At 43.6% G+C, this 23,745-nt stretch overlaps 2 protein-coding genes across 5 annotated transcripts in view; one reads left to right on the top strand and one right to left on the bottom strand.

Annotated features, from left to right (window-relative positions):
• Positions 1-23,745, top strand: part of GATA2 (GATA binding protein 2) — a 627,541-nt gene that overhangs the window by 55,693 nt on the left and 548,103 nt on the right. The window lies entirely within an intron of this gene.
• Positions 1-23,745, bottom strand: part of SLC26A6 (solute carrier family 26 member 6) — a 38,488-nt gene that overhangs the window by 3,560 nt on the left and 11,183 nt on the right. For all 3 annotated transcript variants that reach the window (XM_048489752.1, XM_048489753.1, XM_048489754.1), the window contains 16 exons: positions 23,442-23,617; positions 21,967-22,131; positions 20,906-21,058; positions 19,515-19,597; positions 19,162-19,309; positions 18,109-18,222; positions 17,278-17,355; positions 16,872-16,967; positions 16,075-16,181; positions 14,921-14,990; positions 12,706-12,798; positions 12,098-12,190; positions 9,907-9,993; positions 8,302-8,517; positions 7,525-7,579; positions 268-404 (listed from right to left, as the gene is read on the bottom strand). In XM_048489752.1, the coding sequence (XP_048345709.1) occupies positions 268-404; positions 7,525-7,579; positions 8,302-8,517; positions 9,907-9,993; positions 12,098-12,190; positions 12,706-12,798; positions 14,921-14,990; positions 16,075-16,181; positions 16,872-16,967; positions 17,278-17,355; positions 18,109-18,222; positions 19,162-19,309; positions 19,515-19,597; positions 20,906-21,058; positions 21,967-22,131; positions 23,442-23,617 (1,871 nt within the window). The remainder of the gene's footprint in view (positions 1-267; positions 405-7,524; positions 7,580-8,301; positions 8,518-9,906; positions 9,994-12,097; positions 12,191-12,705; positions 12,799-14,920; positions 14,991-16,074; positions 16,182-16,871; positions 16,968-17,277; positions 17,356-18,108; positions 18,223-19,161; positions 19,310-19,514; positions 19,598-20,905; positions 21,059-21,966; positions 22,132-23,441; positions 23,618-23,745) is intronic.

Genomic DNA, 23,745 nt, shown 5'->3' with positions numbered 1-23,745 from the left:
CACAAAATATGGAGAGTGTACTGAACATACAATGCACAGAAGACATGCAACACAATCCTAAACAGATTAACACCTTTAAAAGTGCACTGACTTCAATGGATTTAGAAGGCTATAGCTCTAGTTACAATTGCACTGTAAAACATTCTTGTGATGGAATAAAGAGATTCACTGAACCAGTTATGGGGGGAAAAATATGTGTATGAGACATGAGAAATTATTCAGAAGAATAACGTTTAATAAATGAAACCAAAAAGGCAGACTGCTTACTGTGGCAGTTTGGGGCAAATTTTCTCCCTGATTCCTAGTGACATAGGTAACAGCGTCATTCACCGATGCAAAAAGGTGGTGCTTGGTGATGGTTTCACTGAAGAAGTTGCCTCTTTCCATCTGTGTAATGACTGAAACTGTGGAGACAAGAACAAAGCATTGTCATGGACAGATATGTTTTCAGGTGCTGATTGACACGACAACTTTGACACGACAATCCCACCCAACTAGGGAAAATAATGAGGGCCACAATCCATCTATCAACTAGATTTCGCCTGACCTAAGGAGTTTTCTTGCTGGATAAGACAAAATATTTTTCTCATCCACTTTTCTGTCTCCAGCAGTGGACAACCAGATATCTCAGAGAGCTCAGAAGTAGAGTAGGTTATAACAGACAACAATTAAGCAGATCTCCAGTTCAATTTCTACAAACAGAAGAGCCAATTCAATTGGAGAAAATCTTCTTAGGTTGCAAGAAAGATGTGGTTGGTAGAAGGGTAGGATAGTGGCAGTATCCACCCTTCTATCTGTAAAGGATTCAATGGTGTTGAGGGTGAAGTAACCTTGAGTGCATTCCACAGCCCGGGCGATGGGCCAGATGCATCGGCGGAGACTTTATCTTTGCGCGGGAGATGAAGACTCTGTTCCCATGGGAAGCAGGAAGGGGGGATGGGGTGAATGGTATTATAACCTGTGCTTCTGGCGGGAGCCGCCATTCCTGCCACTGCGTGTACTTGAGCTTTCTAAGATGTCTTAATAAATGGACTTTTACTCCCAAAGCCTTTTATTTCTGCGTCTATGGAATTCCTTACATTGTGGCAGGAATCCTAAATCATCTACATTCCTGTGCAGTGGACCTCTGTCTTGGCGAGCGGAGAGGTTGAATGTCATGGAATAAAAGCGGTAGCTCCCCAAAGAGGGTCCGACCTTTCCCTTCTGGATCTGGAGAAACCGCAGGAGAACGTGGGCTCGCTGGTGGTTCTTTTCCGCCCTCAGATCAGCACGAAGTCTTCCTTTTACCTCGCTGGAACGAGGGACGGACGACGACAATGGGGACTTCCATGAGTCGTTGGGCGCTGTCCATGGATCGAAAAGCCTGTGGATCGGATCTCTACCCGCTTTCATGTGGATTACAAACCTCAGATGCAACCTGTCATGGAAGAGACGGGTCTGACCACCTTTCATGCTGCAAACCCAGGAATCCATTGAACGCTTCCTGGACTCAGATTTTGGTGATGCTCCCAAGGAACCACCGCGGCACAGCACTGGGGCCCGGCCCAAAGGACACCGGACTCAACCTGGAATTGGGAGGGTATCCGCATCGCTTCCCAATCGACCCCTGATCCCGTCCGACGCACCGCACCTGAGGTGTACCGAGGGGCCACCGGTGGCTACGGTGGTTACCGGTGCCTTCTAATGCCTCGCTTCCTGACGCACGAAGAGTCAGAGGAAAGCCTGCATTCCCAGCCGGATCGCTCTCCCATCGAGAGGACTGGGATGAGGAAGTGGGCGATCAGCAGAAGCCCAAGCGCATGGAACCGCGTGGAACGCCAGCTATGGGAGGAGGAACGGGCACAGTTGCAGCAAGAGCGAAACCCGGCAGAGGGACCGGGAACAGCAACGCTAAAAGAAGTCCAACTCGAAGTTGGACCGGGTACAAAAGACGCTACTTCCAACGAATAATATGCCCAGAATCTGTCAGTCCATGATAAAGTCCTGGAACAGTCCAGACTGGATTTACAACGACAACGCCGAAGCCGCCCAGGCTTCGCGACGCAAAGTGAATCACTGAAGCCCTTAAACGGGACGAACTGGTTAAATTAGAACGAAAAGCTGCTTTGCATAAAGACTCAAGATGCATTGACTCGCAAGGAGAGGGAGCTGGTCATGCGTTGGAGAGGGAACTATGAGGCAGCAGGACCAGGGGGCCCCAAGTTGGAGCCTATGCTGTTACTGATCATGCCGGTGCCAGGGGCCACGCATCTAGGTCCTGCCACCCAAACGCCAGCTGCACCGCCAGCGCTCGATTCGCCCTCGCATAACAGCTGCCTGCCCAGCCTGCTCAACCAGCTTAAACCACCTTCCCCAGCTGCAAGCGCTAAGAGCCATCCAACGGGCTACTATCGCCCCCCCCGATACCAGCCCGCTTTTGATGGGACCGCCTTCCAAACTTCCCTACTTCATCTTGCAACTCAATGCCCACTTGGAAGACTATGATGATCTATACCGGGTCTGAACGCTTAAAATAATGGACATCGGCTCAGTCCTGGATGGGGCAGCAGTCGACTGGTTCGTGACTGTTTTGATTTGCAGGATGAGGACTCTCGCACAGTGCCCGCCGCTCCTCCAAGCTTTTAAGAGCTACCAAGATCCAGGTCGGAATGAAGCTATCCGCACCATCAAAACTATCCAGCAAGGCAACCTACCGTTTGCAGAATTTGTCCAGGAATTTCGCAGGCGGGCTGCTGCTCGACTTCCTCCTGAGTGCGGCCTGAACGCATGAAATGCTAATACTTCTCGGATGCTGTGGACAGCAAGCTACGGAAACGGTGTTTTAATTCGGGTTCCTCGTACTCATTGCAGATTGATCCAGTTGGGGTCTCAAGTGGCATCTCGCTTGGAATACGCTGCCAAGGAGGCCACGCCTCTAAAGCCACTACTGTGTCCACCAAGTCGCTCTTCCAGCCAGCCCTACCGAAACCATTCTCTGAACGCTGCCGCCGAATTTGGGTTGTGTCTTTACCGCGAGGGCCAGGTCATCTAGCCGCCAACTGTCCCAAGAAGCAAAACCAACCGCCCAGCTCCGCCAAGACTGGCCTGCCAAACCACCACGCAGGTCGGGTCAGCCTCCCCACTGGCTCGCCCAAAGCGTGACCGGCACACCCAGAGGAGGGGAAGCAGCTGTTTGCCTTTCTTCCAGCCCCCATGGACATGGGCCCTACTCCTGACGCTGTGAGTGAAGGCAGCGCCCCATTACTGTTCAAGCATTTCTGGCCAACCCCGCTTAAACACACACTCAGATTATAGCCTCGGCCCTTGTGGATTCCGCCGCTGCTCCCACTGCTTAATGCGCCCCAGGTGGCAGAGGAGCTAGGTCTGGACCTAATTCCTGGCTAAGCCCATACCATTCACTCCAAATGGACGGCAGCCCTCGAAACGTAAGGACCGCCCAGTTCAAACACAGCCGTTCTCCTCCGCTAGTACCACCATTGGGGAGAAAATTAGTTTCTGCATTGTAGTGGCCAAACACTCCATAGTTTTGGGCATGCCTTTGGTTATTGTTACATGAACCAAAAATTCATTTGGAAAGAAAGGATCCTAGAATTCACTGACCCTCCCTGGCGGTGAACACATGAATTGGGAAGAAAACCTAACGCCTCCTGACACACCCCTCTCTGGCTTCCTTCAGTGATTGCTCCCCATTCTATTGACATCCCACCTGCATATCAGATTCTAGCCAGAGTTTTTTCAGGAGCAGGAATGCGATCAGTTGCCACCCCACAGACACTGACTGTAAATTGTCATACAACCAGGGGCTTAAACTACCCAAGCGGGTAGAATCTACCGCATGAGTCCCAATGAGGAGAAGGAACTTCGCGGCTCTTTAGACAAGAACCTTGCTCAAGCCTTCATAATGGCGGCTACCAAACACACGCGACGCTGCTCCCCGCTTTTGTTTGTCAAAAGAAAGATGGGTCTTTACGGCTTTGCACAGATTATCGAGGTCTCACGCGTCTCCCTGTCCAATAAATATCCTTTGCCTTTGATCAAGGACCTCTTAGATGCACTCGGCAAAGCGACGCATTCTTACTAAATTGGACTTGAGAGAAGCTTACTACAGAGTCAGAATTGCTGGAAGGATATGAACACCTGACTGCTTTTAACACAAAGTTTGGACAGTTTGAATATTTAATAATGCCCCTTCGGGTGGGCCCCCCGAGTTTCATGGTCTCTTATCAACGAAGTTCTTCATGATTTACTGTACAAGGGAGTTGTTGTATACTTAGATGACGCTTTTAATTTACTCAAGCGATAGAAGAGCATGAAATATTGGTTCGAGAGGTATGAAACGCTTGCTTGACAACTCTCTTTGCCAAACTCTCCAAATGCTGTTTTCATCAGACCTCATTGACTATTTGGGTTACCGGATCTCACCGAGGGCTTAAAATGGATCCTGCTAAAATTGACGAGGTCCTCCAATGGCCTGCCCCACCAACCGCGAAGAACTCCAGTCAGCTTCTTGGTTTTGCTAATTTCTATCGTGATTTTATACCCCAATTTGCTGAACTGACTCTCCCTCTCACAGACCTCTTACGCACTAAGCGGGTAAAGATCCACTGTCCGCCAAGCCCGGGCCCCTTTGTCTGGTCTGAGAAATGTCAAACAGCCTTTCAACTATTAAAATCTGCGCTACCACCTAACCTATTCTAAAGCACCCTGACCTCGATCTCCCGGGCTTGTGGTTCACGCGGACGCGGACAAAGCACTTGGGCAGCCCTGTTGCAGAAAAATAAAGATGGTAGACTGGTTCCGCGGTAAGCCTATTTGTTCAAAAAATTCTGGTGCCGAGCTCAACTGGACTGTGGGAGACAAAGAGACCGCGGCCATCAAAGTAGCACTCTCCACTTGCTTTCACTGGCTGGAGGGGCTAAGCATCCCTTTCAAGTTTGGTCGGATCATAAAACCTGCAGCTCTTTCCACCCCCCCCCCAAAATGTCCGCAAAACAACTTCTCAAGGCCGCATTTTTTCGCTGCTTTACAGTCCATTTTTTCCCTGGGAAAACCAACAACTGGCTGACGGCCACCACGCTTCACCGGGAGGGTGGGCTGCCCACTTGGTGACATTCCACGACTGTTCTTTCCCTCTCCCAGTTGGGGTTGGCTGTCACCTCATCTCAAACGCCCACTTCTCCTCCACCGCTCCCAGTCTCTGCCTCCTTTTCCCGCGGAATTGGAGGAGGCGGGCTGCACGAGCCTCCAGCGGCCAAGGAGACTCCCACCGCGCTTTGGAGAATGGAGTTTGGCGGAGGGGAATGTTGGTACGCGTCTCCCCTCCAAGTAAGCAGGTTCTTGAAGCTTGCCACGATGCCCGTTCGGGCTGGACATTTTGGCTTTTTGAAAACTCTGCACCCAGTCTACCGCAGTTCTGTGGCACGCAAAGACATTGAGGCATTACATTAAAGGCTGCTCGGTTTGTGCAGAAGCTTTCAAACCATCCCGGAAAGCCCTATGGACTATTGAAACCTCTCCCGTAGCTTCCTTGGGAAGTCATCTCCATGGATTTTCATTACAGATTTGCCCGAAAGTCATGGCAACACGGTTTTATGGGTGGTGGTAGACTTATTCTCTAAGCAAGCCCATTTTATTCCATGTGCTTCCATCCCTCCGGCCCTAAGTTGGCACGGCTATTTATTCAACATGTTTACCGCCTCCATTCCTACTGCTAAGGTGGTCTCCTCACCGCCGCCCCAATTCATCTCAAAGTTCTGGAAAGCGCGGCTTGTTAGCCGCCGGGCCGCCGCCGCCTCTACCACGCTCAAAGTGACGGGCGGTGACGAGAGAACTAACAGAACCCTAGAGCAGTATTTACGCTGTTACACCAACTACCACCAAGACAATTGGTACGAAGCTTATCCCGCTTGCGGAGTACGCCTACAACAATGCGGTTCATAGTAGTACAAAGAAAAACCCCTTTGAAATTGTGTCTGGTCGCCTCCTTCCCACAAGGTTACAATCCACCGCGAGTTGCTGGACCCCCCAGAATTCCAACAATGATTTCATCCCTAGCCGAGGGATGGAAGTCGGTCCAGACTGCCTTACAACAAGGTGCGGATTCCCAAAACCGTAAGCTGGATAAACACCGCCGATTTCCGCGCAGGGGCTCCTGGGTGTATTTGTCTACAAAAATCTTCAGAGACGTGCATAAATATTCCAAACTTGGCAAGAGATTTGTGGGACCTTTCTAGATTACTAAAGTGATTAATGATGTCACTGCTCAGCTTTAGATTTGCTCAACTCTTTAGTAACATCCATCCTGTCTTCCATTCCAGCTTGCTCAAGGAGGCTCCCGCCCGATGTCTGGCACCTAATTCACCGGAGAGGCCCCCCCACCGACTATTATTATTGATGGCCACAAGCACTACTAAATTGACGCTTATCCTGGACTCTCGCACCGCAAACGCTTGGTAATACGGTAGTTTCTGCGGGATATTCCTCTGGGTATAATCATCAATGGGTTTATTCCTAAACATTGAAGCCCTCTAATTTTGCTTCTGCTTTCCACCTTTCCAAGCATAAACCTGGGGAAGGGGTCTTCTTTAGGGAGGCAGAGTGTAAAGGATTCAATGGTGTTGAGGGTGAAGTAACCTTGAGTGCATTCCACAGCCCGGGCGATGGGCCAGATGCATCGGCGGAGACTTTATCTTTGCGCGGGAGATGAAGACTCTGTTCCCATGGGAAGCAGGAAGGGGGGATGGGGTGAATGGTATTATAACCTGTGCTTCTGGCGGGAAGCGTCATTCCTGCCACTGCGTGTACTTGAGCTTTCTAAGATGTCTTAATAAATGGACTTTTACTCCCAAAGCCTTTTATTTCTGCGTCTATGGAATTCCTTACACTATCCTTAAACAGGATTTGTATTCATGCATCTACAGGCTTAATTTGTACTTTGTTTATGCCCCAGTAGACAAGGGCTGCTAAATCTCGGCTGGAAAATTTTAGGGATTGATCCTGGGGAGGACAGGGACCTCAGCAGGGTACAATCAGTGGTGGGATTCAGCAGGTTCACACCACTTCAGCAGAACCGGTTGTTAAAATGGTGCTTGTAAAAAACCAGTTGTTAAATTATTTGAATCACACCACTGGAACCAGTTGTTAAATTATTTGAATCCCACCACTGCGTATAATGCCATAGAGTCCACCCCACATAGCAACCATTTTATCCGGGGGGATTCATCTCTCGCTTCGGGAGATAAATTATAATTCTGGGAGATCTCCAGGGTCCACCTGGAGGTTGGCAACCCCCAATATGGTCCTATGCATGTCATCAACCCTGAATATGTATGTCATCAACAGTTAAAACTTGATAAAATAGCAGATAATGTTGTGGGTGAAAATGAGGGCCAATTTAAAAGGAAATCAGCAGGAAGAACAAAGCTGTGAATCCAAAGGCACCAGGATATCATTGAGAACGAACATTCTCAGGTGATGGCTTGTTCACTGCAGCTTGGTTGAACATGATTTTCCAGGCCTACTTACCATGGCAACCAGCAAGATAGACGTTTACTTCAATCTCCCGGAAATCTCTAAATATCTGCCAAAGGTAACAAACAAACAGTTGAGACAAGAAACTCTTCTGAAACAATTTTCTTGCCTATCCAGTCAGGGGGGAAATGTGGGTGTTGTGGGACAACTATTCCACATTATTCCAATGGATCCTATGATCCATCTGCTCTTTGACACCAGCAGTTACCTTTGTAGATGGAGTCCAGATACCTGCTTATCATATTTTTATCTTGCTCTTTGTTCATGGAGCTCAGGGTAGCAAAGGTGATTTTCTTTCACTTTATTCTCACAACAACCCTGTGATATAAGTTATCATGAGAGAAAGTGACTGGCCCAAAGGTATTCTGTGAGCTTCATAGATGAGCAGGGATGTGGCCTAACTTTTGCCCAACCATTGTATCACACTGAGACTCCATGCCTGCCTAAGAAAAGCTGGGAAAAGATGCCATGTTCACATATGATTATCACGGTTCAACAAAGTATGAAAACATCAGTTATTTCCATTACAGATGAAATTAAAGAGTGGGATTTAGCAGACAGATGAAGCCAATGGGAGGGCTCAAATGGACAAGTCAGCCATTGAGAGCACAGTTGCAAAGTAATTTAGATCCTTCTTGGAAACATCTTGGCAATATTGCTATTACAACATTGAACTCTGAACATCTGAAAGCTTTTCCTGTATAAAGGTTAGCCTTTTACAAATTCATATTTTTATGTTAGAGTTACTCTTCTCTTCTTGTTGCCTCTTACATTTTTTAAGGTCTTTATGCAGACGGTGTCTACAAAATTGACAGAAGTGAAGTCAAGGATGAGAGAGTGAAGAGGAGGCTTTTCGAGCCCCAGAGATTCTAAGGTAGGTTTGCAGCATGGTTGTGGATGGATGTTAATTTGGTGCTTCAAATCCTTCACACCTCCATTATGTTCAGGCACTACTATGTTACCACCTTTCTGATCATCACCTGGCTCCTGTGAGAAAGGAAAAAAATGTTATCCAGCTAGTGGCAGTTTACTTGTCAGAGGGTATTCCTCTCTGCCCCTATGATACCCAAAAAATGAATAGAGGGCTGGAGCATTTCTTGTGGAAATGATGACTTTTACCTGAATGTCTCCTGTCAATTTACAATGTGACAGAATTTCACCCTAGATTGTAGGTGACTTCTGCATTAAGTCAGAAGTCATTAGCCCAGTAACTTGCATTTTATTTCTGACAGAATCAATGTACCGTATATACTCATGTATAAGTCGAATTTTTCAGCACATTTTTAATGCTGAAAAAGCTCCCCTCGACTTATATGCGAGTCATTAAAATTTTTTTTGTGTTTTTAATTTGCTGGCCAGCAGGGGGCGCAGTTTTTATGCTAGAGACACCAAAATTTCAGAGTACCCTCAGAAGACTCTCCTGATGATACTAGACAAGTTTGGTAAAGTTTGGTTTAGGGGGTCCAAAGTTATGGACCCCCAAAGGAGGTGCCTCCATTCCCCATTGTTTTCAATGGGAGCTATTAGTCGATGGGGCTACCCTTTTGAGGGTCCATAACTTTGGACCCTCTGAACCAAACTTTACCAAACCTGGCTGGTCTCATCAGGAGAGTCTCTTCATGATACCAGCCAGGTTTGGTGAAGTTTGGGTCAGGGGATCCAAAGTTATTGACCCCCAAAGGGGATGCCCCATCCCCAATTGTTTACAATGGAAGCTAATACTAGATTTTCATTTCTGATAATATCCCTCTTAAAATCTAAGTTGGGTTACATTTGGACATACAGATGATGATGAGGAATCCAGTTTTGAAGGATTTTAACTCTTGCGTTTTAGCTTGGTTGCTGGTTGAGCTAAGGTTTTTGTACTTTTAAAGTTATTGTTGATACCATATTGTTCTTGTTGACCCTCTTTTCCACTTACAGAGCCAGTTTACTGTTTTTCTTTGAAATAAATATTCAAAAACATTTAACCTACTGATGCCTCAATTGATGCTGCATTTCCCACCCTCAACTTATATGCGAGTCAATAAGTTTTCCCAGTTTTTTGTGGTAAAATCAGGTGCCTCGACTTATATGCGGGTCGACTTATACACGAGTATATACGGTAATTGTCTGGTAAAAAACTACACAAGCTGTCCTTGCAATGATAGTGTCAGTATCTCTGTGAAAATTGCAGAAAATGGGACAAGTATTCCTACTCAGACAACCAAGGGTTTTGATGCCTGAGGCAAAAAAATCAAATGGTGCAGGCTGGGGTAGAACTATAATAACCTCCCTAATAATATTTGGGTATTGCACCCTGGTAGATGGTCACATTGAATACCATGGCAATGTTGACTGAAGCTTCTGTTTTTTAACATACAAACTGATAATTACCTGTGATTTTGTTTCCATGTCTATATCAACAAAGCCAAGATTGTTGTTCCCAGCGTCATATCCGTTTATGGCCTCAGGAGCTATTTTCTGTTACCAAAATAGGAGGATGACACAAGTTAAAAAGAACCCATGACTGCTTTGCTGCATGACATTTTAAGAGCCATTGTATAGCAGGTGACAGACATACAGAGGTCGTGTCTTTCCTCCGACTGTGCTGCCAACAATGGCATGTATCCTTTGGTCCACTTCCACAAGTATAATTGACCTCATGTTAAAAATCTGTGGTATATTGTTATGCAAAGAAAATTTCATTGTATTCAAACCACTAAATCCACTTATAGGTTATCTAAATTTGTGTTTGTACACCTGTTGCTTATTTAATAATGTACCGTATGTGATTGCAGTAAATGGCTAGCTCTCATGGTTGTACAAGGATCATGAGCAGACCATTCCACACAACACAAATAAAACGTGAGTCTGATATATAAAATGTTTTCTGCTGGAATCCTGCACAGCTTTTTCCTCCAAACATTTCAAAGACTTTTTAAATTTTTCCCCTCAAAGCTTTTTATTCCGAAAATGCTAAAGAGTGATTCTTTTTCCCACCAACATTTTCAAGATGTTCCCTGCTTGCTGTGCAGAAAGCAAGAAACATTTTATTTTCTCCGCCTGACTCAACAATTTCCACTTTCATATTTTCTTCAGTTTGCATCTGCCATTTTGTGCTGATGCAGAGACTCTATTGTGTATCCGCCATTTTCTGACAGTTTCCAACTGAAATTTCCTCTGCTTATACCTCATCTGCCCACGATTTTGCTGTGTAAAGTACATGAATAAAGTTAGTTTGAACTGGCAATCCAGCACATGTGTTGTTTTTCCTTTCTTTTTAAAAAAGAGGTGTCTTTGAAGCTATGATGACTCAACATAATCGCATATTTCAGATCATCATATCATGCCATCGTAGCTTCAAAGACACCTCCCTCCAAAAAAAAGTGACATGTGTGCTGGATCTCCAGTTTAACTAATTTTATTCATATATTTTACAAAGTGAAATTGTGGGCAAATGAGCTGCAAGCAAAGGAAATCTTCGTCAGAAACCTTCAGCAAATGGTGGGCACACAGAGAATTTTTCCAGCAGCACAAAATGGCTGGTACAACAGAACAAAATTGACATGCTTCAGTTGGGCGGCAAACAGGAAAAAAATAACTGTTTTGGACTGAAACACTTTATTTTCCCATGCTGTGTGGGAAACAAAAGCCAAAATAATTCTTTTAAAAATGTTTGCAAGACATTTTATTTGTGTTGTATGGAATGAGCCAAACATTTGTCCAACAATCCCTCCATTAACAGAAGCTAAGCTGAAGAGGAATTTTGCACACATTTCATTGAACATACACTTCTATTCCAAAAGGTGTTCTCACACATGATATTAGAAGACCTTTTTGCTTTTCTCCCTTGTAGTATAAGAGATACCTTCTTATATTAATATTCACTTGTTCACAAACAGCACAGACGATGCTCAGAAGTTATTTTAGTATCAGGCTCAAAGATTAAGATGATTTGGACTCTTTTTCATGATTTTTAATGGAAAAAAACATGTAGGAAACTTTCAAACGTTTATACCTCAGAGCAAATACTTACTGTTTGCTATATTTTCATTATAGTCCAAACCAAACCAGCAAGATAATTAATATTTTATGTCATCCTATTATACTTCACAACGCTGAGCCGCGCAGAGCTGTAGAAAGTTTGTTTTGAGTGACTATCTAAAATTGTTTTAGATATTGATGTACATATTACTTCTCACTGATTAAGGGTTTACAAAGTTCTAGGCCCTCTACTGAATAGGAACCCAACATGGAAACGACTTGTATACCATTGTACAACACAAACATTGATTAGATTATTGTAGCTCATTCCACATGGGACTGCCCTTGAAGATGGTTTGAAAATGTTAATTGCTGCAAAATGCAACTTTTATTTGCTTGTTCCAGACATTTCTGGAACTTTTTTTAGAACTGCTATGACTTTAAAGAATTTACTAGTCTGAAACTGCTGAAAAGCATTATAAAATTATCACAACTAAAAATAGAGCCCAGCATGCGGATCAGACTGAAGAATCTGCGCAGGGTTTTGAAATGAAGGATAGAGAGGTTAGATTTAAAATCACTAGATGCTAGATAGATGCACCTTATTTTTCTTGATTTCCTTCTTGGCTTTCTTTTCTGCTTTCTTCAAAGCTTTTTTCTTTCTTTTAATTAGGTTATCCACATCAATGCCACACTGCAAAAGAGACAGATATTTATACTCCAGAAGCTTAAGGTTTTTGAAAACTCTAGTGATGTTCCCTGTGTGCTCCTTGAGCATGATAGTAAGGTTACCAAAAGCCACAATCTAGAGGTCCCTTTCTTGCTTTAATCTTTGACCAAACTGCAGCTGTCCTTGGGAACAAGTGATTGGATTCTCAGACATGTAATCTGTCTGAAAAAAAAAAACACACTCTCAGTTGAAGTCAATAAAGGCCATGGGGCTGAGGGTTTCACTCTTTGCTTCTGAGTTGTTTCCCTCAGTGAAAATGTACTGATTGAAAATGTCCAACATCATAGGTGTGCAGCATCACAATTTAGCTTTATGTCTCTGCCCAAGTTTATATAAGCCAAAACTGTACTGTTGGAAGATCATCAGCGTAGTTCAAAGATTTTGTCTCTCTTTCTTCCAAATGGAATAATGCCCAGTACATTTTAGAAGTCACCTTACAAGAAGTGAAAGTTTCTAAAGGGACTTCAGGACTTTCTTACCTTCTTCTTTAGGGCTCCTGCATACAGTTCAGCATTTGCAAAATAAACTGTAGCAGAGGATTGAAAAATTGTCACACCTGGGATCAGTTCAGCCTAGAAACAAAATATAGAGAGGAATTAATGTGGTGCTTGCTTTAAACTGGGAGATCTGGATATAAACACTCACTGGGTCTATTATTATGTGTAAGACCCAACACTTATCACCTAGACAATAAATGTTGCGTTTTGTATATTGGGATCTCAATTCAGGACAGCATTTCAAAAGAATGAGGGAGAAATAGCTCTTAAATGAGAAAAAAAGTCTTTATTCTCCTAAAAAGATACAGAATGGCAAAACAAGACAGTAAAGCAGTTGTATACAATAAACCCTTTGCATAGGCCTACCGGCCTATGAATAGGATTGCTTGGTCTCTGTTGGCCACCAGTGGGGATTTGGGGTGGGGTTAGGATTTTCAGCTCCAAGTTGGAAGCTTCCTGGAAATTTGGGAGTGGAGTTTGGGGAGAGCAGAGACTCCTGTGGGGTACAATGCCATTTTTCAAAGCATCTTTCAAAGCATCAATTTTCTCCAGGGGAACTGATATCTGTAGATAGGAGATGAGTTGTAATTCTGAAGGATCCTTAGGTCCCACCTGGATAATGGCATCCCTATGTATGAACCAGTGGGGGAATAGTTTGAGAAAATGGGACCAGCTAGCAGAAGATAAGTGTGGGTGTTCTGGGGAATAAAGTGGAGAAAGAGCATATACGATCCTGAAAAGAACAGAGTCCAGGGGTGGAAGATGAAAAGCAAGTGAGAGTCCAGGGGTGGAAGATGAAAAGCAAGTCCAGGAATGAAGTCTCAAAGTTCAGATGGGGAATTTCAGTGATTCCAACCAAATTGTGGGGGTCCAGAAAGTGAACCAACCACGAGATTGGGGAAGCAGGCTTGAGTCCAAAAACCATCTACAGAGTTAGGAAGCATGGAGGGTGATTTTTATTCCCTTTTAATTATATTAACAGAGAGGCAGTGGTGTTGCTGGAATGGGATTAGGCTTAGAGAAAAAACTTGAAATCTAATTGAGAAATTTGAAATATCTGCTAAACTTGTCCCACACAGGGAACTTGGATGATATGACTAGTGACTGCTGTAAAAATGAAGACAGGATGAGCTAAAGAATTAAATGAGTATGTCAGTGAGATGTACTATGGCTGGGGCAGTATTGGGAGTTATGTCTAGGGAGCTTGATTGAGAGCCAAATACACATTACAGAGGACACAGGTACAGTCCATGCCTGCCTATTCATTTTAGGGGGAAATGTAGTAATTTTGAAATGGCTGCGAGGACCTGATCTTGATTGGGCTGACTCTGCAGCGACACTAGAAGCTCTTGTTCTTACCCCCACCTTTTCAAGTGCCAAAATAATCATGCGGGGTTGTCTAGGAACTTGAAAGGAAGTGTGTGTGTGTGTGTGGGGGGGGGGGGGCAGCAGAGACAAGATTGCTTAGTGCCACTGCAATTTTTAAATGACTAAATTGTCCTCCAAAATGGTTTCAAGAGCCACAGGTTGGATCTATGTCTGCAGTAACAGGGAGTTTGGTGCTGAATCAAGTTGGGGAGCTGAGGAATTTGGGCAAGCTCAGGAGCCTCAGTTACTGCCCAGTAAACTTGAGTCAGTTATTCATAGGCAGGGTGAGGGAGCTCCAGAGGCTTGAATCAAAAGGCTTTTTATCAGTGTACTTGATGGAGAATTAGAGGTGTACTACTCCCACACACCCGGCCTACTCTCTCACACCTTGGGGCTCGCAAGCTAGATATTTTAAGGGTTATGTCAGTAGGAGTTAACAACAATGGGTCCCTCTGATGGGGACTTTTTGGTATTACCCTCTGCTTCTTGGAGACAGGGTGGGACAGAAATTTGAAAATGAAATAAAGAAGTAGAGACTGTTATGATAAGAAAACTTTGGAACTATGCTATAACTTTCGAGTGGCTGAGCATCTGGATTATTAACAGCATTGGAAGGAATTTGCTGCCTGTCATGAGGACAGTTAAGAGAGTGCCTGGGGACGTTTTGAAATCTTTTGTTGTTGAGGCTGCCATCATTAGAGACAGTCTCCTGACTTGGCCCCACAGGAGGAAAGTACTGCATTTTGCTTGAGCCAATTGGAAAGCACGACCTTATATACAATTTCCCCCACAGTTATGCCCCTCAGTCACTTCCATACCACACGTTTACCTTGTCATACTCAGCTACATCTTTGTAAATGCCTGTCTTGGCCACTTGCCCCAAGATGGAATACTGGGCCCTTGCGGAACACAGAAAGCGAGAAAAAATTAGCAAAGGTTCCTCCAGTCTTAATAGCAAGCAAAATATTATATCACTTGGATTGGTGTGATGTTACATTGATACCACAGCGCAAGAACAACCAACAATTTTAAAAACACACATGCTGTCACAATGCAATGCTACTATCTGTCCATACCAATGATGTTGTGTTGCAGGGGATGGGTTTACCTAAATCATGCTATCATGTTGGAACCAACTTATGGCAACCCCAGTAAGGGGTTTTCAAGGCAACTGAGAAGCTGTAATGCATGGATGAGCTTATCCAAATATATAGTGTATTGTCATGTTGGAACCAACTTATGGTGACTCCAACTTTCAAGGCAAGCGAGAAGCAGAGGTGGCAGGCTTTTGCATCCCCCTGCAAAGTCAGCCTTGATGGTCTCATATGCCAGGACCAGCCCTGCTTGGCTTCTCAGATCTGACAAGATGGGCCACATTAAACTATTCCACATCCTAAAGAATATATATATACAACCTTGCATTAAGAAGCATAAAAGAAGCAAATATGTATCCCTAAATCAGCACTATACCATCGTAGATTCTGGCAATGGCACAGAAGCTAGCAATTCTATCCAAGATTTCATATTAAAGGGCTGCTAGAAGAAAGGAGGTATACTATTCCTCTGATCTTCCCAAGATTTATTGTTTGGAGGACAGGTGTTCATAAGCAGCAGCATATGTTTTTCCAATTTCCCCAGTAGCACAACGGCATGAGCACTCATGGAGAAGCACACCACAGTATCTCCCTTGTAACGGTATTACTATACTGTAAAATCATTCAGTAGCCCCACTGCTGGGCATCCTGTACAGCTGTACTGCCATGTAGTTGTACTGCTCTCTTACACTTGCACCAGTGTTAAGAATTGGATGTGGTGCTTGAGGAGACAGTTACATCCTCCACACTTGGCAAGATAACTTTTGACCAAGTGATACACAGATGTTCCCATTCTTTCTTCCGACCACTGTTGGTTCACCTAGCCCATGCTGAGCAGATGACAACTGCTAAGGCTTTTTTCTCCCTCTAAAACCAAGGGAATACTCACATCTGGGTCCGGAAGATGACAGTGAGAAGTGAAAAGGCCACAGCGACCCCCAGCCCCATGTCAAGGTTGAGCACGATGGTGGCTATGAAGGTTACAAGCCAGATCAGCTGCGGGGTGGGGGTGGAGGGGGAGGGGAACAGACAGCAAAGACATCATGTGATTATAATAAAATTCCAGAGGAGTCCTGAAGTCAGAACGACTTGAGGAAAACTCACTGAATTACACCATAGATATGTTTTGAGCTAAATTAGCCATCCACTGCACCAGCACATACAAATGGATGTATTCTAGGCTTTTGCACAGGCTGTGGCTCAGGCAATGCAAACTGGGCCTCCTCCACTAGATTCTGAAGGCTAAAAAACTAGCTATAGGTCACAGTTATAATTCTGACAGGGCATTCCCTGGGGAAAATCAGACTCTGGCATAACAAATGAGGCATCTGGAGAAATACTGAAGTAGATCCAGGTTATTTACCAATCAGAGCAGCAGAAATTACATATTTGAATGCTTCCTTTTAATAATGAAAAAACCCTCCCATACATAACCAACTATCATATTATACTTGTATGGTCATTTCTTTGCTGTTCTATTAAGTTTCTTCCCCTAGGAGGCGGTGTTTAATCATACAACGCCTATCAGTTTTGTTAGCAAATAATCTGAATTTACTGGAATATTTTTTCCTGATGTATGCTAGATGTCTGGTTTGAGCAAAATCATGCAGTTCCAGAATGTGCTAGAATGAAGGCAGCAAACAATTTGGCTCCCCTTTCTTCTTAGTCCCATCCCCTTTTCCTTACCAGGTCAACAAAGTTGGATCTCCAAAGTTCAGGAATATCTTTGAACTGTCTGAACATGCCCTTCAGGTTAACAAGAATAATGGCAGCTAAAATGGCCTGAAAAGAAACACCATGGATAGGAAGATTTAGAGCATGAGTTATTCCAAGTACCATAGCAATTCTTTCTCAGACAATAACTTAACAGCCTTTGCTTAACTTTAAGGGAAGACCTTTGATCTGTGAGCCGGGAAGCCTTAAAAGAGATGTTTGCTCATTAACTTATAAACTGCCTTTCAGTTCACAGATATGGGTTGTTCTTGTCTTTCACAGGATATATAAGATTGTGATGTCTCATATAATGCATGCAGAGTACTATACTAATTCCTCCAACAAATGAAAGGAAGCAAAGATAGAATATTAAACATACTTTGGGAAGTTCATAGAAAAGCTCGCCAATCTTCAAGATGGTCACAAGAATGATGATGCAAGAAACCAATGCAGCTACCTGCAGACAACAAAATAGAGATAACTGAGTGCAGGGAGAGAGGTGAAGATTTGAAATTGCAGTCTTCAAATGTGTTCCACTGTGACTGTCAAGTGTAACTTGTGTATTGTGTGTTGTGTCCTTGGTTCCCAGTCCGGTTCACACCTAAAACTCCTTTTAGCAGGCTGCCTAGAGTTCCGGCTGGGACATATTATCTAAGACTGTCTGCTATCTTTCTATGACTACTGACTGTGAGAATATGTCTTGTTTTTTTATCTGAGGAAAAGTATTTCTGCTTTTGTATTCTTGCTGTAACTCTGCGGAGCCAGAGTTATCCTGCCTTGCTTTCGAATCATCTTAACCAGTGAATAAAGAACTTTTTTGAAGTTACTTTGCCTGGACTCAGTTTGTTCGTTACAGTGACCTTTAACTATTTCCCAATTTAACTCTCTGATATAACACTCTGAGGCTTACTAGTCTGATAAGCAAATAATGGTCAAGCAAACTGTCTGATAGATGTGAAATGGTATAGTATAGCTCGATCTTGCCAGATTTTGGAAGTAAGCAGGGTTGGTACTTGAATGGGAAACCACCAAGGAATACTTTGCAGATGCAAAACTATCTCTGCTTCTCAATTGCCTTGAACACCCTAAGGGGTTGCCATAAGTCAGCTGAGACACACAAACTCACCAACACATTCCCTCATCCTGACCCTCCTATACTCTGATGTCTGCTTTCACCAGGGGAAAAAATGCATGTCTACCTGGGGCTTACCTGGCTATTGCCTCCCGTGCTCTCCTGCACTAGGGTGCGGGACATAGAGCAGCTGATGCTGAAACATTGGAAGAAGGCACCCACAAAGTTACTGAGCCCCAACGCGATCAGTTCCTGCAAGAGATTCCCCATAGAAAAGGGATGCAAATTTATATAGGTCGGTTAGCCCAAGTTCAGAGGCCTGGATCTCTCAGAGATTGACAAGTCCAAAACACAGATACTCTCAGAGCTAAAAAGCCACTTATGTTTTACCTTAAGCACCCAAATATCAAATCAAATGAAATTCCCAGTGCACTAAGCATAAGCATCTACAAATCAATCCACATTATAAATAAGGAAAAGCATTACTCAAAGTTTTCATCACAGCTTTAGAATACTAGATAGAAAAAACCAGATGATCTATAATAAATGAAACTTAATGATTAGAGTGAATAATAAATAGTGTTGCAATAGTGTGAGCCTTCAGCTTTAAAAGTCAAACAACTCTCAGTGTTACAGTCACTCAAAGGATTATGTAAATATGACTTTGAATGGATGGGAGAGATATGATAATATTTACTGCCATCCTCTGGACTTCCATGTGTTTATTCTCTGCGCAATGCCCACTTGTGCATAACCTATGCAGGTGTGCATCTCTCAGTGCCACTAGGAAACTGTTTTCTGGTTGCATAGAGAGAACCCTAAAGACATGGAGTTGATAGGATCTGTGTAGACAGTCAAATCCACACTTGGATATCAGGAGTGAGGACAGATTTTGTGACCCCCTTTTTCTCACTATCAAATATCTGCATGATCTTAATTGCTACACTCCTTGCATTTGCAGTGCTGACTCACACTGCTTAAGCAAAATCCCACTCATAAATCCTTCCATTCATATCTTATTCATAAGTTTCTGATAAGCAAGCACAAGCCAAAATGCAACAAATGCCACATTCTAACTGCATCTGTAAACAGCCAATTCATGTGAATAAAAGTGGCCCTCTTAAGTTCTTCCCCAGTGCGTCTCCTTTATTTTATGAAATGAGAATAATAATAGAAACAAGGACTTTTTACCTGGTTGCTGTCCACAGTATAGCCATGTCTGAGGGCAAAGATCTTGCCGAGTGAGATACAAATGACATAACTAACCATAGCGATGGCAAAAGCATTGCCTACAATCTGCCCAAAATAGTCTATATTGGGGGCTTCAGGGGGTCTCATCCTGTAATGAAAGAAAAAGCTGAGCTTCAACAAGAGATTTTGATTTCTGACATAAGAAAGGCAAAGCCAAGGAGGAGAAATCCAGGGCCCAGAGTAAAACTGAAAGAGCCTCACATCAATCTGGAAACAAGATGGTTTTGCAAAGCATCTCCACAAAAGGGATGGAGCGGAAGTGGGAGGGGTAAGAAACAGGAAGAGGTACTCACCCACTGGGGATGTCACCTACAACGCTAACCCCAAAATTTGCATTCAGTTTAGCACCATAGGAGATCCCTGTGGAGATGATAATCTGAAAAGAGGAGACAGGGTGACATAAGGCATCTCTGTTACATGGTAAGCCTCTCAGTTTTCAATGCTGTTGAAAAAGGGCACAGGCAAAGGCAGGGTGCCACCAGCATCACTGGGACTTGGCTTCCTCAAGTGTATCTGGCCAAGGATTCCCCCCACCCTCTCCCCCTCCCTTGTTTGCTTCACACCAGCATCCTCACAGATGGATACTGCATGATTTCAGCACTTGAACCAAAAAGGCTGCATATCCTGTGTAGATAGATGATCATCTCCAATGAGCCAGAATTAAGTTGAAGCCTGACCACCTTCAGAGCAGACTCCTTGTGTTAACTCTACACCAACGGCCAGCACTAATTGGGTGGGGGGAGAGGCTATCTAAATGCAAAGAACATTGCTGTGTAGAATCTCCCAATTTCCAGGAAAGAAAATTCGGGTCCCTTGCACAATTGCCAAGAGTTATGATCAAGGAAAGGTATGTTGCTTAGAATGTTTGACAAAGTAGGCCTAGAGGTTTTCTTTACTGTACCAGCTAAATTGCAGCTTGCAGCCTTGAAAATGATAATATAAATAAATGGCTTTTATGTACCAAATACATTCCAGAACAAAGGGAACAGAATTTGAAACAACTATTCTTTGGGAAAATGTTAATCTATGCCCAGAGGTGTCTTACTTAAATTGTGTCCTTAGAGGAAACAAATATGGTTTAATAAAGTCATGCGAGGCTCACATAATTGGGTCTATATATAGTAGCCACGCCCTAAACCCCCAAATCTCTCAAATGTGGGTTTCAGAAAGGCTACATCATCTCTTCTGTGAAGGTTTTTGGTAAGAATATTAGAAATTGCATTTTATTCTCCAATTTCAGCAAGGAAGAATAGACCTGTTAACTTCCAGACTCATTCACATATGCTAGTATTCCCAGTATAATTGTGTTTCTTGTTTTCTTAGTTAAAAATAATAAAGATTTTAAAAATCAAGTTCTTAAAATATAACATTGACTGACTCCTGTCTGGAATTAAAGGTTTTCACCAAGACCTGGAATAAATAAACTTCTAACCTTTCTTCAGTCAGAAGACTGGTACTTGTAATGAGTGATCATTAGACAGACTGATCTTTCATCACACAGCCTTTTGACTTAATGGTTAATGTGTTGCTTTAGAACAGTTAAAGAGACTTTGGGTTGCCATGTACTTGTTTTAAAGCAACAACCCCATCAGAGGGACAAAATTCCACAATGTACACAGACAACTGCAAATAATTCTTTCTTTAACATAAAGGCTCCGACTTTCGCCCTGCTACCCTGCATTACCGTGAGCAGTTCAACGGGGATAGGCAATGGAATCCTCTTGGCAAATCTATCATTGAGCATCTTCACCAGCAGAATGCAAACCATGGCAACCAGTGAAGTGACCAAGGTGCCTATATTGGTTTTTGGCACTCGTTTGCAGATTTCCAGAAAGGTCTGTAGAGAAAGAACAAGGCAGAGGAAGTTATCTATGCATGAGGAGCATATTGAGGTTAACCTTCCCCCCAGGAAGGCTGTTTTCCCTGTTTCTGGAAGCCTGTTCTAGTACACATCAAGATAGGTACATGGCTAAGCTTAAGTCATGCTGTACTTTGCAGTACCCGGTCTATCTACAAGATTCTCAGTTCAGCAGAGCTCTTGGGAAATAGAAGCAACACAAAACAGAAATGATGCTTTGGTACAACTCTGTGCTGTTAACATCTCATCCTCTGCTGATAACCTACTGCTTGCTTTCTGATTTCAAAATAGTTACAGCTGGAGAGAAGCAAATTTGGATTGAGGGTCTTCACACTCTTTGTGATCTCTGTGAAATGTACTATGAGCAAAAAATGCTAAACCAATGAACCTTTTGCAAAATCCCAGGTTGGAGCCACTCCCACCTGAATGGCCAGGCAGGAGGCGCTTTATCTCCCTCTCTTCCATCACGCCGTCAAGTCAGGGAGAATCCGCCTGCCACTGCCCTCCCATTGTAGGGAGACCCTTTTTTCATTTTGCGTGTTGCACATGCACAACCACACACGTGCAGTCAATCATATCGTGGGACGATCAGCATGGATGTGGGGATTCCTTTATGCATGCCTGAGCAGCTAAGCAAGTGTTGAGGGAATTTTTTTTTAAAAAGGGAAGCGTCTCCATGTGAAGGCATGAAAGCAACCCAGGTTGTTTCCATGGGCTCCAATCTCTGCCTGCACAGCACACATGTGATTGGGAAAAAGGAAAACGAGTTCCTTTATAACGACTGCAACCTGTTACACATTTGCTGTGTGGAATCGACCACTGAAAGAGTTATAGGCTCACATACCACCTCTTCTCTTCATCTTGCCTGACCTACCACAGGTACTCACATAGATCATTGACAATGGGCCTGCATACTCTTTCACGTCAACCCCAAGGATGTACTTCAGCTGAGAGATCAGTACTTGGACAGAAGCAGCAGTGGTGTAGCCTCGCACCAAGGGTTCAGATAGGTAGATAGCTACAAAGCCAAACTGCAGCAGGCCAAGGGCAATCTATAAAAAGGCCAACAGAGCACATTTTAATAATATTTTATACAACAGAAAACTGAAATCTAGATAAACAATGGTGGAAAAGCCAGCAGGGAGAACAGAATGAAACCAAAGATTCATTCAAAGGATTTCCTCCCAGGACCCCCTATCCCCATCAGATTTTCTGGACATGGTGGATCTCAAGATATACTACAAATATTTTGTGGCTTGAAAGATAATAAGACTTGCCAGAGACCAAGGTCCCTCTCATACGGGCACTTTAACCCCATTTGGCTTCTGAAGGTAAACGAATATTTAAGGTTTCACACATGTTAAGGATAAAACATTGTTCTCCTCTAGTTAACAAAGTGTATTATTTAGGTTTTCTAAAACTTATTTTGAGCTGTTGTTTTGTTGTTGTGCTTTACCTTTTAGGTATATTAAAGGAGTTAAAGTAGATTTAAATTTAAGAGCCTGCAGAACGGGGACCTAAGTCAGAGAATCACACAGGCAGATTCAGTCACTATTATGCTAACTGAAATGTCTCCCAGGTAACCAAGAATTACCTTAACCTGAGATTTTAGAGAGTTGCTGCCAGTTGAGGCAGATAGCATTGGGCAAGAGGAACTAGTGGTGCAACTCAGCATCTTGTATTCTGTCATACAACTTTTGTATGTGATTCTGTGAATTCATATACGTGGAAAGGTTACATGTGAACAGGTGATTTTCCTAATCTTTCCCAGGATGAACTCATCAGCAAGATCTAGACCTGCTCTTCGCTGATAAGTTGCAAGCACTGGTCCATCATGACTGACATGCATTCAACCCATTCACTGAGCAACACATTTGCATGTTGATCTGCAGCCTTTCAGAACATAATTGCTGGGTGATCTTGGGTCAGTCACACACACTCCGCTTAACCCACCTCACAGGGCTGTTGGAAAGATAAAGTGGAGAACTATGTAAGCTGCTTGCGGCCATCACTGGGGAGAAAAGTGGGTTCTTATAAATGAAGTTAAGGAAAAAAATAAATCTACTCAGCTGCAGAATGTACACTGCAGCCCATTGTGATCACTACTGGGGCAAGAGTGCCAGAGAAGCCTTTCACTGTAACATGACTAATTGTTTGAAGCGCTTTCTGGTTTTTGACTGTGTCTTATTAGATTGAAGGCCAGAAGTGAAAAGTTCTTCTGCAGTCCCTGTCAATTATTCAGTTCTGGTGTGATGGGAATGGCACAGTCTTTGAAATCAAAGGATATTCCAGAATATTCCATCAGTATCTTTTGGATGCTGGTTCTATTCTTCTGAAAAGTGTATTGGATCCTGATCCTCACCTGAAATATGCCCACCAAGAAGGTGAGCGCAGCCACCAACTGTACCCTGGCAGCATCCCTTTCATCAGAATTGATGGTTGTTTCATTTGTAACATTGTTGGTTACCAAATACTTGCTGCTTGGTTCCAGTGAATCTGTCACGCTCCCGATCATCACAGAGATGACTGCAAAGGGGCCTGCAGGAAGGAGATAGAGGCTTGAATCAACAGGTCAAGTATCTGCCTGATCTGGTATCTCTGTGAAAAGCAGTTGTCATAGCGTGCAGCAGGCTTTGCTTATCTATACCTATCAGAATCATAGGCAT

This window comes from Sphaerodactylus townsendi, linkage group LG03 (genome assembly GCF_021028975.2).
Source record: "Sphaerodactylus townsendi isolate TG3544 linkage group LG03, MPM_Stown_v2.3, whole genome shotgun sequence".
Classification (NCBI taxonomy): Eukaryota; Metazoa; Chordata; class Lepidosauria; order Squamata; family Sphaerodactylidae; genus Sphaerodactylus; species Sphaerodactylus townsendi.
Note: the sequence above shows the minus strand (reverse complement) of the source record. Positions and strands in the feature narration are given on the sequence as shown.